We start from the raw sequence: 18,822 nt of genomic DNA, 5'->3' as shown, positions 1-18,822 counted from the left end.
GTTGTCTGAACATTTTTTGCAGGTCTTGCCTATAGGAGATGCAATATCAACGGCACTTGGGATTTTGTTCACAGTTTCAACCGAACATTTGCCAACTACTCCGAATGTCTACGTTTCTTAGAACCAGAAATGAGCCAAGGAAAAGTAAACCTTTTTAGCTTGCATATTTTAAGATAGCAAAAAAAAAATTATTTGTTAATGCAGCAAACGCAATGTTTTTTGCACCTTTAGAACAAAGGTTACTCTGCTCTATTGACTTTGCAAGAAGGCTGCTAGAAAGCCTTACATGCTATAAATACATTTATATAACAAAATTGAGACAACAAGTTGCATGGTTTAATATAGTTTAATGTAATTCTCAAGATTTATCAAGTAAAAAAAAACCCTCAAAAATCTGAAAACCTGAATAATGAAAGCCTGCTAAACTTCTAAAGTCTTCAGCAAGTTTTATTTTCATAATTTTATTTTTAAAGCATTAGTTGTTTAAATGAATTGATCAATGCATTTTTTATTTTCGATCATTAACACAATCCCTAAAATGAATTAATCTGCCTTTTAGGATTGTAGTTTTTTTTTACCCCTGTTATTCAGTATTACAGGTTATTTGAGCTTTCTTCATGCCCCCTTTATAGTCAGACCTTGTTCCACTCAGTCATTTTTTGTGAAAGGACAAAGTAATAAACAATGGATCCCTAGGCAATGCCCCATCTATCCCCCATATACAGGCAGAACTACCGAGAATACAGTTTAATTTTTAGATCTTCATTTGATGATGAATACAGTACAAAGTGTTAATAAGAATAGTTTGTGTTAAACAGGAAAAAAATCTGTATTTTTATTTGGCAACCGAAGTAAGGCTGCAAGTCGCCTTCTGAAAAGACAAATAAAGCAATTGCATCAAGAAAATAATTATTTTGTGTTGGGGATATTTTGTGTTATATCATTTTGAATTAAACACTGTATTGCAACATGTAAAGATATGGGAAGATATTTCTGGACATTCTCTGTCTCTATTTTATAATCTGATTCACAGGGCATAATAATAAATGTGGTAATCAGTGATAAAATGTGATAAAAAAATGTGGCCTGGAAATGAAAATGTCACCTATGGCTTAACTTCTTTTGGCAGCTCATCTGATATAAATGAATATCAAAATGGATGGATATAAAATTCCATCATCAAAGTACTGCCAAGAGAATTGCAATACAAACCTATTCTATGAAATTAGGAATTTTGTTTCTTTTCGTGCTTTCAAAAACCTCTAAAATCACTAAAATCAGTGTTGATAAATGGGCCTCCCAGTGTTTATTCAGCTTTCCCCCAATTGGTTATACAGGAAAACAAAATAATTACCTTTTTACATTTAAATTATTTCTTCCTGTAGCTTTGTTCAATTATTCCTTTTAGCCTCCCCATGGATTGTTTCCTTATCTATTCAAATACCTTCACTTCATTTCTCCCATATACATGTTCTTCCTTTTCTGCTTTTAATATATCTTGTCCAATTCTGGTCTCTGTCACATATCCTCTTGCTTTTGCTCCTGCAATATTTTGCCTTTTAGTTTACCTTTTATTCCACCTTTAAATTAACTTTTAGTATGATATAGAGAGGGATATTCTGAGACTATTTACAATCGGTTTTCATTTTTTATTACATGTGTTTTTTGAGTTATTTAGCTTTCTATTCAGCAGCTCTCCAGTTTGCAATTTTATCAATCTGGTTGCTAGGGTCAAAATTACCCTAGCAACCATGTATTGATTTGAATAAGAGACTGGAAAATGAATAGGATAGGGACTGAAAGAAAGATGAGTAATAAAAAGCAGCAATAAAAATACATTTGTAGCCTTATAGAGCATTTGCTTTTTAGATGGGTCAGTTACCCCCATTGGAAAGCTGGAAAGAGTCAGAAGAAGAAGGCAAATTATTCTAAAACTATAAAAAATGAAAATAATAAAGAACAATTGAAAGGTTTAACCATTCTATAACATACTAAAAGTTAACTTAAAGGTGAACCACCCCTTTAATCCCACTTCAATCTCTATTTTAATTCTGTTCTCTTTCACCTTACAACCAGACTTCAGTCATGCTCATAGCCCTATTCTCAAAAATTGTTGCTTGTTACAGGAATGGGTCTATTATCTGGAATTTCTGTTATAAGGATCATCATATTTTAAATCTTCTAAAAAAACATTTAGGGCAGATTTATCAGAATCCAAGTTTGTGAAAAAGAATGTGGGTGTTATTGTGCTTAACAAAAACACCCTAAGAAATAGCTCACTGATAAAAAAAAAAATAAATAACTGTGAATTCAGTCCACTGAATCCTGTCTATGGGCAAACTTTCATTTCAGGTAGAGCATAAAAGCAGTGTAAATGTGAAGCTATAGCTATTTTTTTACCAAGCAGTAGCCATCATTAGAGCTCATAAAATTCCCTTTCTTGATAAAACTGCATAAAGGCCCTCATCCAATGCCTGCAGCCTACTAACAACTTCATGAACTCAAATGGTATCTCCTGGAATATAAACACAGTATGTTATACACAGTCTTGACACTTTGTGACTTTAGGTTACTCACCCTCTTAAATTAGATGGGGCAGGGGCCATGTTCCTCCTCTGCCTTTTAATCTAGGGCACTTATTCTTTGTAAGTGTTTTTTTTTGTAATGTAAAAATGTGTAGCTCTAAATAAAGAGCTAGAACTACACAAATGAATTCATACCTGCACAGCAGTACATTCTGATGGCAGGAGATTCATTTAATATAGAGATTAGTACCTTCATAAAAAGCAAAGGCAATGAAATAAAAACTTCAGCTTATTCATTTGGGTATAGAGTACTTAATTCCCAAATTCAAAATGAAATGTCCTTGTCTGGAAAGTTTACAAAACTGAGCATGCTTTTGTTTGTCGGTCCCTTAGCTTGTTTTATTTGCAACTGCTTAACAAAAACCATTTTTGAATGTACAATTTCTAAAACTGCTTTTTCATAATTTGCGACTTTAGGTTTGGAGAATTTATTGCTGTCTAATAATCTATGACTTTGTTCATGTGCCTATCCCGATGGTTTGGATGTTCTTTGACAAAAATGAATGCAGACAGGAAAGACATAAAATAGATAGGGTCCTCAAGGTGAAACAGAATTGGGTCATGTTTTGTGCAGCTGCATTAAAATAATAATACATGGGGATAGTGTGAAGGCTGTGAGGGAGACCATGAAAAAAGGAAAGGAAGGTAGTACAATAGGCATCTCATAACTAGAATTCTGTCTGTGTCTGTGTGGCGTATGAGTTTTGAGATACTGTGTAGATAACAATAGAGGGAGGTATAGGATGGAATACAGTGCATTTAGTTGAATCATAATTTTTTTCAGTAGCAAGAGATATTATTTTTATTACTATTAATACATGTATTTATGAAGAAGAGAAATATTCCACAGTGCTACATTGTGTCCCACTGGCAGTAGCCTAACTACCCACTGTCCCACTGGCAGTAGACTAACTGCCCCCCCCAGAAACCTCTGGTCCCCAACCCTCCACCTTCCTGCACCTTATACATGCAATGTACAGCAAATATTATTTTTAATATTATTAATACACATATTTATGAAGAGGAAAAATATTCCACAGTGCTGCATTGTGTCCCACTACCCACTAATGCCCACCCCACAGACCTCTGGCCCTCAACCCACCTTATTGGCTGAGACATAGCCCCGGGCCAGGCCCAACCCCCCCCCCCCCACCTGCACACATGCCTGCACCTTATGGATGCAATGTACAGCAGACCCCACGACTGGTCAAGTTCTGTTGTATGATAGGTTTGCCACTGCCCCACTGGCAAGAATGACCCCTACAGTGTTTCTAAAAAATATATACTTTTTTACAGAAACCCGCCTAAAAAACCTTACATTGTTTCATAAACTCTACAGTCTGCTACATATATATTTCCATGTTTGTTAAAAGTGTAGTAAAATGTGTTTTTTGTCGCATTAAAAATATTTATACATGGATGTGCGATTCATAATTTGGTGCCTAAATGCTGCTAATTTCTAATATTTTGTTATCATTAAGGTACAATAGTAAGTTGTAAACAAATTATTTAGCTTTTTCAAAGACATCTTTCAGCTAAATATCACACGTTCATCTAAATATATTTGTTTTTTTTCCAGAGAGAGTTTTTTGAGCGTCTTTATGTCATGTACACAGTGGGATACTCTATCTCTTTTTGTTCCTTGGCAGTTGCTATATTCATCATTGGATACTTCAGGTATGAACTAAAAGGTATTTCTAAGTAATACTATATTGTTACAAACCTTTGCTTTCATGATTAATTGCTTTTAAACCACAAAAACACATACTGCAGACTTTATGAAGGCAGGGCATATTTTTCCTGACCTCTTGTATTATTTTGCCTAATTTGCTAGGAAGCCTTGTGGAATTAACCTCAATTAATTGAATGTCCCTTTTCTCTTTATTTGGACAATTTTGCCATGTATAAAAAATCAGGGCTGGAACTAGGAGTAGCCAGAAGAGGCAAGTAGCTTGAGCACAGTGAGAGTGCTAGGCACATTCATTTTCAATCTGCCATTAGTTCTGGCCCTGCAACTTCATCTTCTGTGATTTTAGCTGTCGCAAAGTGATTCTTCAGCGAGTGGGGGGGGGGGCAATTTCACCAGTCAGTAGTGTACAAAGTCTTCAGCGCAGGTATAGGTGCTTTGCAAGTGGGAGTTGCTGGGTCACTTTAGGGGTGCTAGAGGGCATTATCTTTGGGTTGATAAATTATTCCCATGTTCTGTCTACATCTGCCTACAAAGAAGTGTGTAATGCACTATTTTTTACTCGTGAACTTCAGCTCCAATCTTATATAATGTGAACAAAAGAAAAACAGAAATGCATCATATGCACAGACCTTTTCCCTTCTGTAAACTCCAGCTCATAGATTTGAACGCTAGTCTCTTTCCCAGATAAATTGCACAGTGCAGAATTCAACCTCTTCCCTGGGATCCGATATTCCATTCCATCTCCCCAGGAACCATAGTCAAGTCTGGTCTAAATTTAGTTCCCAAAAGCCACTATATTCTTGTGAACTCTTACTCCCTCTGTTATTCTTATATTGCTTATTGTCTCTGTCATTCTGAATGACACATGTTTCACCTGTTGCTTTTTCATTATCAGTCCTTGGAGAATGGTTCCGGAAAGAGAGTATTGTCTAATAGTTTTATCTCCAAATGGTTAGACGTTAAAAGTATGCTCAGAAACATTCCATGTGGTAGCTTTACCAGCCCCTCAATATGATGTATGTTTAAACCAGCCTATTGTGCTGGTGTTTTTATATTAATTACATGGAAGATTAGGGTGAGGTCACACAAGGTATTTTTACATTGTGACTTTAAAAGTGAGTGGATAAATATGCCAGTGAAACCACAAGCACATGATAATATGCATTTTTCAGCCTGTAATTTTCTTTTCCCAACATGCATTTCTGTTTTTTCTCCATTGTCTGTTGCGGAAAACATCTCAGAAGAAATTTAGTATACTTTTGCGGAAAAAAAGCCTAGTGAAAAATGTAGCTGGACTTTCAATATGCATACAATGCCGCAAATATGTACAGTATGTGCACAATCCATCTTGCCCGAGTTTGGGCTCCATATTGATAAGTGTATTTCAGCAAAGTATATTTCCAAACCTGCAGATCCCATTGAGTCCAATAATAATGTGTTTCCTTGGCATATTGGTGCTTCTGCTAAAAAAAAACGCTAAAAAACACAAATACTGGCATTGTGTAATATCGGCACCCCGTGGGAATTGCTATAGTGCGTATTTCATTATTTTCCGCAGGGCTTCATTTTGTGCATATTTATTCTCAAATAAAGTTTTTAAAATGCAACATAAAAAAGACCACTCCCTTAATTTTAAGTTTTAATGAATTGAACATAGGAAGTCAGAGAACAAATGTATAAGCTAAGGCTTACAGAAGAGAAAAATAATGTGACATATGAAGTGCTTTGGTTTTTCTTTTGTTCAAACAGCCACACTTCTCTTGAGAACAAGTAAGTGCCCTCTGTATCCTCTTTTATGGATATTGGTGTGCAGCCACATTTTAAAAAAAATCAACATATAATGAAAGGATACAGCTTCCTTGCAATAGTAGTCCATCAGTATTATGGCTCTAACTGAACCATCAGCATTTCTAGTATCTAATTAAATATGTTTAATGTGTCTATGTGATCAATAATATTAGGTATTCATTTAAAGAAGTTGGGCATGGATCATTAAGGCACTCAATTTAAGGGAAATTCATTTTTAGAGCGAGCTGGATTTATTTTGTTTATTATTTTTAACATGTATTTATATAGCGCCAACATATTATGTAGCACTGTAAAGTAAATGTGATTATACAACTAAATCGCATGAATTCTATACGTAGAACATATTTACCACTATATCATTAATTTTGTGAAAGAGAAGGATTTGAAACCGCTACACCGGATGTGTTTAGGGGCTAGTTATTGACAAAGCACCCTTATGCCATATAAAATAATACAATAAAGATATTCCACAAGCAAGTCTCCCTGTGATAAAGCTATTGCAAATGTCATGGTGAATGTCACAAGAGTGATATGTAAAATTAGCCTTTTTACCATGTAAATGTAATTTTTATTGTGTTTTCAATACATTTTTTTTTCAACAGGAGATTGCACTGTACCAGGAACTACATCCACATGCACCTGTTTGTATCCTTCATGCTAAGAGCTGGGAGTATCTTTGTTAAAGATAAAGTGGTTCATACACATATAGGAGTGAAAGAACTAGATGCGGTTCTAATGGGGGATCTTAGAAGTATTATGGTATCCCCAGTGCTGGACAAATCTCAATATGTAAGTTTCAGTTATCATAGTCCCTTAAGTTATGTACACTTTTTAACTGGGCATTTTATTCATGGTACCGGGATAAGAAGAGGTCTCTTTGTTTTAAAGGGATCTGTCACCCAGACATAAAAATCTGTATAATAAAATCCTTTTTAAATTAAACATGAAATCCAAATTTATTAAAACATCCATATCTGTTATAAGCTTGTTTAAAAGTCTCAGCTGTCAAACAGATATTGCCTGCCCTGTCTCTATGACTTAGAAGTCCGATCGTAGGATGATTCGTATGATCGGATCTTTGCGTCTATGGCCAGCTTAAATTACAGTGTTAACAAAATGGCTGCTGCCTGCTTGCTGTGATTGTGAATTCCAAGACAAAAAGAAAACAAGATTTAAATAATTCTTAAAGTTCAAGTGGAGTCTATTTTGCTTGACTAACATCATAAAATTGGCTTTGGAATTATTTCTTAAGGTGACAGGTCCCCTTTAACATGGCTGGAAGAGGCTAATAAGCATTCAGCAGGTTCAGTTTATAAATGTTAGGTGAAATGAATATCATGAGTAACTTGCAGATATTGTAGTGTAATACTGAGAATAAGACACAAAAATACTATTAGTATATCAGTAGTAAAAAGATGCAGTTGAGAATGTATTTCTATTAAACGATGGAAACAATTTTGGTTATAAAATACTATACTAAGTTGTCTTTGCATAAATGACTGCTTTCAAAACTAAAAATCTGTCTAGGTAATGGTGTTTGCACATACAGTACGTGGATAGGATGTGGCTAAAGCATTTTGTTAACAGGGGGTTGTCAATAGTACTTTTCCCGGTTTGGTATATAGCTGTTAGTGGGGCCCTACAGAGTTCTGTATCAGGCCCATTTTATTTAATTTGCACATTAAAGACTTGGGCTGGGTACTGTAAGTAATATGTTTGCAGAAAACACAAAACAATGCAGCCCAATAAATTCCATCAGGGATGTAGACAAAAAGTGGCACTTTTGGCAGCAAAGTGGCAGTTGTGATTCCATGTTGATAAATGTAAGGTTATGCACCTGGGGTGTAAAATTATGCAAGCCACTTATAAACTGTGTTAAGCAAATCCATAATGGAAAAGAACCACCACAAGTAATGGCAATTAAAATATTGTATTCCTTAGCCCTAAAGAATATGTAAAGGATGGAATGCTGATTTATTTAACATGGGTTTTCTCATGCTGTGCATTTAGGAGGTTATGTAATAAAAGGCACTATGTTTGGCCGGGAGCAGTAACCCATAGCAACCAATCAACAGGCAGGATTTCACCTGTATAAAAGCAAATATTTTATTGATTGCCATGGGTTACTGCTCCTGGGCAAACTTACTGCCTTTTATTGCATATGGAAGTATGTATTTTTCTTTTTTTCATATTAATAACTCATTCTTCTTAAAAAGCACCAACACAATTGCTTGAAAGCAAGCACAGTCGGATGAGTCTCATCTGAACTTAGAAAACTCAATCAACCTTTAATATTGCAAGTGCACCCACATCCTATGTACAAGGCAAGTCGGACATACAAGGCAAATAATCTCACTAATACTATTCGATAAACACTAGTTAAATGTATGGATTTATAGATCCAAGAAATTAAACTGGAAATTGTTACATTGGTAGGTCAATTCTATTGGTATAGAATTGACCTACTGTATCTAAGATGGGAGGGGTTCTTATTGTTCCTAGAATTTCACAGTTATATATTACTACTAGCTGAGGTTGTAGAAAAAGACAAAAGTCCATCAAGTTCATCTTTTTGCTCAAAATTAGTCCTACTTACTGTATGTAAGTGGATCCAGAGGATGCTGAGAAAACATTTTACCTGTAGCTGTTTCTAATTTGATTCCAAAGTGGAAACTGGATCAGTCCTTGTACTAAAAGTATACAACACAACAGTTGCCTTCAAGATGAAACATCCATTGTTTTGATGTCAGAAATGCCCTTGTTTTCTCTAGAAAGATCTCTTTATGAATCCATAAGCCACTGTGTTGTGCTAAACCTTCTTTACTACTGCAATGTAAACCCTCAGCCACTGGTTTATACTGAGGAAAATCATCAAGTAAATATTTCTTTTCACTTTACCTTTAAGTAGTGATGGGCGAATTTATTCGCCAGGTGAGAATTTGTGGCAAATTTCGGGGTTTCGCCACCAGCGAATAAATTCACAAACTGCCATGAAAATTCACAGTGTCAAAAAATTTGACAATTCAACGCACGCCCATTGACTTTAATGCAATTGGACAAAATAGGAGAGTGTCAAATTGTCGCCGTGGCAAAATTTGTGTTTCGCAAATTTTTCACCATTTCGTGGGAAATTCACAAATTTTTCGGTGAAGCAAAATGGATCACTACCTTTAGCTAAAAATATACTTTTGGGCAGATTTATCAAGGATTGAATTTCGAAGTGATAAATACTTCGAAACTCGACCATCGAATGGCTTTTCATCGACTTTGGCCATTTGTGGTCGAAGTAAAATCGTTCTATCAAACAATTAAATTGTTTGATTCAAACGATTCAAAGTATTTCATCCATCGAACGAACGATTTTTCTTCGACTTCAAAAAACTTAGAAAAATGCTCTAGAAGGTCCCCATAGGTTAACATAGCACTTCGGCAGGTTTAATTTGGCAAAGTATTAAAATCGTAGTTTTTTTTAAAGAGACAGTACTTCAATTATCGAATGGTCCAATATTCAAACTATTTTACTTCGAATAGAAGTCGAAGTTGTAGTATCCTATTCGATGGTCGAAGTATCCAAAAAATTACTTCGAATTTCAAATTTTTTTACTTTGAAAATTCCGTCGAATTCATTCCGACCCTTGATAAATCTGCCCCTTAATGAACCAGCACTCACAAGTAGTGATGGGCAAATTTATTAGCCAGGAATGGATTGGCGGTGAATTTCAGGATTCCTCAGGTGGCAAGTGTTTTCGGAAATTTCATAATTATAACAAGTCAAAATTATTCTGACTTTGACTTTAATGCATTTGAACAAAAGATTTGCATGTATAAAAATTGCCGCTCATGTTAAAATTGTCGCGTGTCAAAATAATTTTGACGCCCATTGACTTCAATTTCGAGAATTTTTCCGGAGTTTCGGCTATTTCTCTGCGATTCGCCCATCACTACTCACAAACTACATCTTTAATGGGGTTGTTCACCTTTGAGATAACTTTTAGTATGATGTAGAGAGGGATATTCTGAGACAATTTGCAATTGGTTTTCATTTTTTTTATTTAAGGTTTTTGAGTTATTTAGCTTTTTATTCAGCAGCTCTCAGTTAGCATTTTAAGCAATCTGGTAACTAGGTTCCAAATTACCCTAGCAACCATACATTGATTTGAATAAGAGACTGGACTAACAATACATTTGTAGCCTTACAGAGCATTTGTTTTTTTAGAAGGGAGTCAGTGACTCCCATTTGAAAGCTGCAAAGAGTCAGAAGAAAAAGGCAAATAACTATAAAACTATAAAAAATAAAAAAACAATTGAAAAGTTGCTTAGAATTGGCAGTTCTATAACATAATAAAAGTAACCTTAAAGGTGAACCACCCCTTTAAAGGAACAGTAACACCAAAAAATGAAAGTGTTCTAAACTAATACAAATAATTTGTTCTATTGCACTGCACTGGTAAAACTGTGTGTTTGCTTCAGAAACAGTACTATATTTTATATCTATAAGCTGCTGTGTAGCCATGGGGGCAGCCAAACAAGTTGAAATAGGGCTAAATGGCACAGGTTAAATAGCAGATAACAGATACACTCTATAGAATACAATGGGTTTGGTTCTTACACTCTCTTGTAATCCATTGTATTCTGTAGATCTTCTTCTGCTATGTAACCTGTGTCTTTTCTCCTTTTTTTAGATTGAATGGCTACCAACTGGGACAACTGCAATAACAAGTGGCAATGCTCCTAAAGGATAAAGCTTGAAAGACAAGTATAAGCTAGAAGTATGGGTTTGCAATGATGGTCAGCATTTCCAGGTGCAAGTCCATCCAGTAGTTGTCAGCATTTTAAGACAGCTTCATACTATATGGCCATGCTTTCTAGTGTAAGCTTTAGTAAAGTCTGTTACAGATGAACTCTTACAATTGTATTCATTACTTTCTAGCTTTTTTCAGCTGCTAAGAAGTTTAGAGCTTCCCCTTAAAAATTCAATAAAACCACATTTTGTTTACACCGTTCTGTCATTACTATTTAATTGTCAGTATCCATGTTTGCACACGGATACTAACGGCTAAAATCTATAATGGTAAACAATTCAGCCTAAAACTAGAAACCTAAGCACTTTGCGATGTTAGGTTTCTTTGCACTGTAATGAGAAGTTATCTAACTGCCAGTGTTCCGCAGGTAGTCAGGCGTGTATTTTATTAAGCTGTTCTAATTCTGAATATACAGTGTATTGTAACAACTAAACACCATCCTGAAGTTAAAACATGAATTATTAGTAGTGCTAGCTACTAGCTCTTTGCAAAGAACAGCAGTGCTGCTTTATAAAAATGTCAAATGGGTATTTCCTTTTAATATCTAAAAGGTATCTATAGGCCTTGCCTTTTTGAGGTACAAACTCACCTTGAGTAGTGTTGGGCCACAGTCATTGGGAAGGGTTGCAATAGTATTGAAAATAAACAGAAACCCAATCATTTAAAGGAAGAAAATAATGGCACTTAAACTTAAGACTATTTAAAGTTTGTTTTGTTTCCACCTAAAGGCCACTCCATTAGACTTGAGGTATATAATTTTCATCTAATGCTAAAGGGCCTTCATTAAGAGGGCAGATAAACTGTAGAATGCCTTGCTTGGGCAAAGGTGTAGTGGCAGATTCCTTTAATGCCTTTAAGAAGGACTTGGATGCCATCTTGGACAGGTAAAATGTCAAAGGTTGTATATGAAGGCTTACTTTAGTGCCATTCTCTGCAGACTGGTAATTTTAGTCTAACCTACTAAACAGTACAGTCCATTCTGTCGAGAGATGATTGCCTACTCATACTCCATTATAAGAATCAATAAACACAAATATAATCAGTCTGATAGGGATTACAATTAGGTAAGAGGACTGGATAAATACTATACATTCAAAGCAAATCATTTGCTAACTTTGCTTCAAGTCTCTTGCATCGGTTCTCTAATAATTGATATCCCGTAAATGAAAATTGATATAAATATTTAATTTGACATAATATTGTCCAACATCAGTTGGAGGAGTAGTGACTATGGCCCTTTAATGCATTTTCACATATGAAATAAAGCTTAGGAGACAAATCCTTTTTAATAATCATATTTTCCAATAAATATTACCCTGCTGTCTTTCAAGGTCTGAACTATACAATTTGAATAACCACTACACCTGTATGTAACAATCATTCCATGAATACTTTTTTTTTTTACTTAACGATAACAAGATAAACACTTGTTTAGTGATTGGTGTGATTTGTTTCTATTTTTGCAGGTTGGATGTAAAATTACAGTTGTAATGTTCATTTACTTTCTGGCAACAAACTACTATTGGATCCTTGTGGAAGGACTCTACTTGCACAGTCTGATATTTGTGGCCTTTTTTTCCGACACCAAATACCTGTGGGGATTCACGCTTATAGGCTGGGGTAAGGTATTTTGCATATCATTTACAGTATCCAGTGGCAAAATATTTAAATTGTTCATTCCTATTCCTTGTGTTCTTTAAAAGAAAAAACGTATGTATGTAGTATTACTAATCTGCTAGTAAAGAGACACTGAGAAACAGTGAGAAACTAAAGTTGGCCATAAACCTAAAGAGCTTTACTTGTTATGCCCACATTGAACTTGGTGACATAGGGCTGATCCAATCATTGGCCAGATATTGACCTACAGGCCTGACGGTGGGCCCCATACATACATATTGTATGGTCACCTTTAGAAAAGCATAAAAAAATCCTGCACTTAAAAATCTACTTTCTTGTAATCACAATCTCTAGGAAGATTTGTTGGTGAATTGGCCTCTTGAAAGTTTATTGCATAAACCCAATATACTGTACCTTTTTTTTAATCATCTCCAGTAACGGGGTAGTTCAATGTCACTCGTTTTCAAATGCAGGTTCCTGCTATCCAGAAAGCTCCAAAAACAAGAAGGTCATCTCCCATAGATTCCATTATAACCAAATAACTGAATTGCTGAATTTGCCCTTTATATTATAATACCTAAAAGCAGTTCCATAAGTTAGGTCATATCTCTAAACGGCTTGATTCATGAGTTGATCTTGTTATTTTGAGAGTTGTTAAAACATGTAACAGGGGCAACTGTTATAGTTTGATAAATTAGTTGCTGGTAAAGCTTTAAGTCAAGAAATATCTTCAGTAGGCACTGCTACAGGTGCTGTTGCGAGATGTACATATTCTATAGTAACCATAAACAGAGTGTGCAGGGAATTTGAATAGCATGCGTGTATAAGGTGTAATTACTTTATTTTATTTCACTGATGTTGATTTTTTTTTAAGTAAATTTATTGCATGTTCAGTTTTTCTTCCCCTTAAAACAATGCCTGCACAGGGCAAATGGGATTTAGCCAACCAAGTTCCCCATGCAATTATTTCATGTATTACTCTTCTGTGTTTTTTTGTGATTTTATTACTTTATATATTGCTCTGGATTACTTGTTTTTTTGCCTTTAAAGTGGACCTGTCACCCAGACACAAAAATCTGTATAATAAAAGTCCTTTTTAAATTAAACATGAAATCCAATTTCTATTTTTTATTAAAGCATTCATAGCTGGTGTTAATTCATTTAAAAATCTCAGCTGTCAATCAAATAGTCTGCCCCTCCTCTATGCCATGGGCATAGAGGAGGGGCAGACAATTACTTTCACTTTCCATTCTGCACTTCCTAGATGTCACTGCTCTCCACACATTCCCCCCATTCTCTTTACCAGGGCATGGGGATGGACATCAGGTCCCTCAATCTGGTGCACAAATAAGATGCTCAGATGATGCAAGGCTTGCCTTAATAACAGTGTCCACAAAATGTCTCCTGCCTGCTTGCTATCATTTTGAATTCCCAGACTGAAGGAAACAAGATTCAAATAATTTATATAGTGTAATTAAAGTTAATTTTGCTTGACCAATGTGATAAAATAGGATTTTGAATACATTTTTTGGGTGACGGGTCCCCTTTAAACATTGTGTGGGTTGTATTAATTTCAGCACATGGCTCGGTTATTGGATATTGAACAGTTCAAAAGACCCTTGGCATTCATGTTGATGATGTTTTATGTTTGTACCAAAGGAAATGTGGGAGGAAAGTGCTGTGAAGTGCAAGTTTTCAGAAATGTCATTGGAAAAGCTTTTGCAGTGTTTAGTATGTATAATATATATATATATATATATATATATATATATATATATATATATATATATATATATATATATATATATATATATATATATATATATCGATATACAGTATATATATATCCATTATAATTCAAAGTAACTACTGTATGTTTATATTTATTTTATTTAATACCTAACATACAGGATTATCAAACTAGTCAGAAGACCCCTGGCGTTGATATTCATGATGCTTTATCATGATAGGCTTTGGAACAATTTTTAGGTCGAAGAAAAATCGTTCGAACGATGTATTAAAATCCTTTGAATCGAATCGAACGATTCGAAGGATTTAATTTTTATTTTATTTTTATTTTTCCTTCGATCGTTCGTTCGAACTATTTGTGGTAAATCCTTCGACTTCGATATTCTGGTAAATCTGCCCCATACTGTTAGGGTCTTTTACCTCTTATATTTTCTTATTTTTGTTGTAGTCAAAGGGTCAACCATGAACATTTGTATGAAGTATTTTAATTTTTAGGTCTCCAATTGCTACATACTGTTCAGAAGACCACTGGCAATCATAATCAGGGGTCTTTCAGATTCCTGTGCTTCCCTTCATCAACAATGCTCACCCCTTTGCATTAAACTTTTCAATGTCAGAGCAGGGCGAAAGGGGTTACATTTTCTGTCTCTCCCCTGCTTGCCATCCATGATCACTCCCCTCTGCCCTTCATCACATTCCTCCACTACCTTCCATCCCCGCAGAAAAAATAACTTATACCCCAGTACGAACCTGACACCAGAGGCCATCACTTTAGAGTAGAGGAACAGAACTTTTGACATAAGTTACAGCTGAAACCTAAGCAAAACCCCATTTAAAAAGAAGGCTACCCAGAAGACTTCCATGCAGCACCACTATCCCTGAAACAAGGAATCTATTTAACTGAAAGACAGCTTTTCATCTATCATATTTTCTGACAGTAACATAGGGTGTACAGACTCAACAGGTTCAGTGTTGGACTGGGATGCCAGGGGTCCACCAGAAAAACTTAGACCGTGGGCCCACTTTCCAAACTATTATTCCTCCTCTCCTCACTCAACCTCTCCTAGTCTTTTATATCTACTTACTCTATTCATCAATTATTAATATTTTTCCCCATAAAGAAATAGGGAATTACCATGAAATAGACTAAACAGTTGGAAGCAAGAGGGCCCACTGACACCTGGACCCACCGGGCATTTTCCTGGTATCCCGGTGGGCCAGTCCGACACTGATACAGGTTTGATTTCTCATTGATTGGCTTTAATAGACCAGCAAAGACACATGCTGCTCACAGGAAAAAGCTATGTATTGTATATGAATTTTAACAAGAGAATACAGTAAAACTACTTATTAAGCCCACATCTACCTATTGATATTCCACTGAGTATTTTTTCATGCTGTTCTGATGAACCTTGTTTTTAATTAGTGTTTAATATTGTGGCTGAGCCAGAGCCTCTTTGTTGGTTTTTATTAGAATAGTAAATCAGTAAAGTAGCTTTAAAAAGCTTAAGAGCTTGGAGAAAATACATACCATAAGCACTTACTGACTCATTATAACAAGCATACATTTTTTTTCATTTAATAACAAGCCTTAAATTGCACATCTAAAAAAATAATTAAATTCCAGTTTGTTGCAGAAGAATAAACAAAGGGGCACATTTACTTAGCTCGAGTGAAGGAATAGAAGAAAAAAATACGTCGAATTCCGAACGATTCAAACTAAAAATACGTCGAATTCCGAACGATTCAAACTAAAAATCGTTTGACTATTCAACCATTCGATAGTCGAAGTACTGTCTCTTTAAAAAAAACTTCGACCAAGAACTTCGCCACCTAAAACCTACCGAACATCAATGTTAGCCTATGGGGAAGGTCCCCATAGGCTTCCTAACAATTTTCTGATCGAAGGAAAATAGTTCGTTCGATGGATTAAAATCGTTGATTCGAAGGATTTAATCGTTCATTTTTACATCGATCGTAGGAAATGCGGTAAATCCTTCGACTTCAATGTCGAAGGATTTTACTTCGACGGTCCAATATCGAGGGTTAATTAGGTAAATGTGCCCCTAAGTGTCAACGCAGTGATTAAGAAAAATGTGCATGTCCCAGAAGCAACAAAACAACAATAAGCCTTGAAAGGACAGTGTAGTATACAAAATTAGAAATATATATGGAATGCAATCATTTTGTCTTTTTTTCTGTTAGATCTTGCAAGTCTTTATTCTATTGTCTTTATTTTGTTGCACAATGCTTGACAGCCAAGTTGCCCACTATGCTGCTAAATACAGAGGATAAGTAGAGTAATTATTTATTTATTTAACCTGTGAGTGTACTTGAAATACTTGACTTGAAATATTTATTTGGGCAATAGGGTTATAGTAGGTTTTATATAAGTCCCTTTTAGATTTACCTAATCTTGATGGGGGTGAGTATATGGAAGCAGTTAAAATATTGATCTATTTGGTGGATATTGAATTGTAGAGGCAAAAGTTCAAGATTTAAATTAGATCTCAGATTGCATTTAAAGGAAAGTTCTTCCAATAATACTAACATTTTACCAATGCCATGTGTAACATTAGCAAGGCAGTGGGAACCTTGTACATTTAATCTATAGCTAAAGTCTAGGTATAAGTAAGGAAATGTTGGGGGTGTAGAGTACAGAGATTAGTTTTTAATTGAAAAATAACCACTATAGCTGCAATGTACTACACCTCAATGAAAGGAGGTCTGCTGTGCTAGTGGAAGGATGGATGCCTTAGAGACAGAGGGTGGGTCGAGTTATAGAATAATGTCATGTTGGTGTAGCTATGTTTTAGATTAAATTGATGGGGGATGGAGCAAAATAGTTTACATGCTAAGGAGATTCCACTACTACAATTACATCAGGCTGACAGCAACTGTTGGTGGAAACCTTCGATAAATAATGTAAATTATTAGTAATTAGTAAATTATTAAAATTAGTAACCTCCACTGCCTGCTTGCAAATGCAGAGAGTTTGCTGAAATTGAAAATTATGATGTACTTAGTTTAAAAAAGACTTGATTGAATCATATGACTAGGCTTGGAATTTACACTTTTTGGGGATAAAAAAGTTGGATTTGAGTTTGCTTACAAAATGATAACGGATTTCTACTAAACAAATCCCACTATAAGTGAAGATAATAAGCCACAGATACATTTTACAAATGAAAGAAAGCTCTACAGCCAGTTCAGGCTGTAATTATGATCTCAATGATCCCAATTATCCAGACTTTGATTGAAGAAATAAAGTTAGCCATGTCAGAGAAAGCTGGCAGGTTTGTTAATATTTTAATGATAACTTTTCATCTCCGCAAGTTCAGAAATCTACTAGGAAAGACGTGCTTTTGGTCTTGTAATCAATAATCATACCAAATGTATCTTCAGTAATAATGTGGATGAGCTTTTAGGGAATAGTAATCATAATCCTTTGAGGTTTCAGAGACTACTGTATAAAGGAGTGACTCATACACAACTTTGGCAGTATAAGAGCATCTCTGCAGCATATTAACTGGGATAAATTATACTGTGTTAAACAGAGAAGGCAAATTAAATGTCTTGAAATGCTACTTAACAGATATAGATTTATGTAGATTCCCCTTATAAACCAGAAAACACATAGCAAAGGAAGTTATTATGATTTAGCAGAAAGATTTTTACTTTTTACATTTTAATTTATCTGTCTAGTCAAAAGGACCAGTAAAATAAAGCTTTTCATTAATCTCAATGGGATTTCTGTTCATTCCTATGGTATTTTTAGAAGCATATTTATCAAGGAGAGAAAGTTTGAGATGTTGAAATGTTTCACAATTATTGTGCTTTAGTAAAGAAGGTTACTTCAAAAATAATTAAATTATCTCTAAAGATATATGGTGGGTTTGAAGTTCAATTACTTGCTGTCAATTATTTGTAGTTACGATAATATTTAGAGGTTTTGGTCAATTTCCACTTTTGCACAGCAGATAAACTAGTGCTGAATAATATATATATATATATATATATATATATATATATATATATATATATATATATATATATATATATATATATATATATATATATATATATATATAATTATTACAAATTTAACAAATAAGCATTACCCTGGATAGTACAAGTCTAATGTATATAAAGTTGAATATGGATAAATCTCATTTTTAAGACATTTTAAAAGTAATTTTTTAAAAGTTTCTTTTGCAGTCGGTACTTGCTAAAACTCACAAATTTAAATTAAAGTTTTCAAAACTCAAATTTTAGAGATTTATTAAGCACAAAAAAAAACTAAACAAATTTAGTTTTTTAAAGAGTTGACCCATTGCTGAGTAGAATAAGAATTTGCTGCATTGACGTTTTTGCAGGTTTTTGTTAAATAAGAACATATTTGAGTTACATAAGATTTCAAGTTTATTTGAATTTTATTAAACACTCTAAAATGAACAGATATGAATTCAACATACTCCACAAGCTATCCTTTATGTGTAACCTTCATGTGATAAGATCAGACAATAAACTATTGCTTAGTTATTTTGGGCTGAAAAAAGTCCAAAAAGTT

At 34.5% G+C, this 18,822-nt stretch overlaps 1 protein-coding gene across 1 annotated transcript in view; it reads left to right on the top strand.

Moving 5' to 3' along the window:
* The window catches only part of pth2r.L (parathyroid hormone 2 receptor L homeolog), an 85,056-nt gene that overhangs the window by 25,103 nt on the left and 41,131 nt on the right, over window positions 1–18,822 (top strand). Inside the window, exons 4-7 of the mRNA XM_041576644.1 lie at window positions 23–144; window positions 4,165–4,262; window positions 6,687–6,873; window positions 12,353–12,506. Of these exons, the coding sequence (XP_041432578.1) occupies window positions 23–144; window positions 4,165–4,262; window positions 6,687–6,873; window positions 12,353–12,506 (561 nt within the window). The remainder of the gene's footprint in view (window positions 1–22; window positions 145–4,164; window positions 4,263–6,686; window positions 6,874–12,352; window positions 12,507–18,822) is intronic.

This window comes from Xenopus laevis, chromosome 9_10L (assembly GCF_017654675.1).
Source record: "Xenopus laevis strain J_2021 chromosome 9_10L, Xenopus_laevis_v10.1, whole genome shotgun sequence".
Classification (NCBI taxonomy): domain Eukaryota; kingdom Metazoa; phylum Chordata; class Amphibia; order Anura; family Pipidae; genus Xenopus; species Xenopus laevis.
Note: the sequence above shows the minus strand (reverse complement) of the source record. Positions and strands in the feature narration are given on the sequence as shown.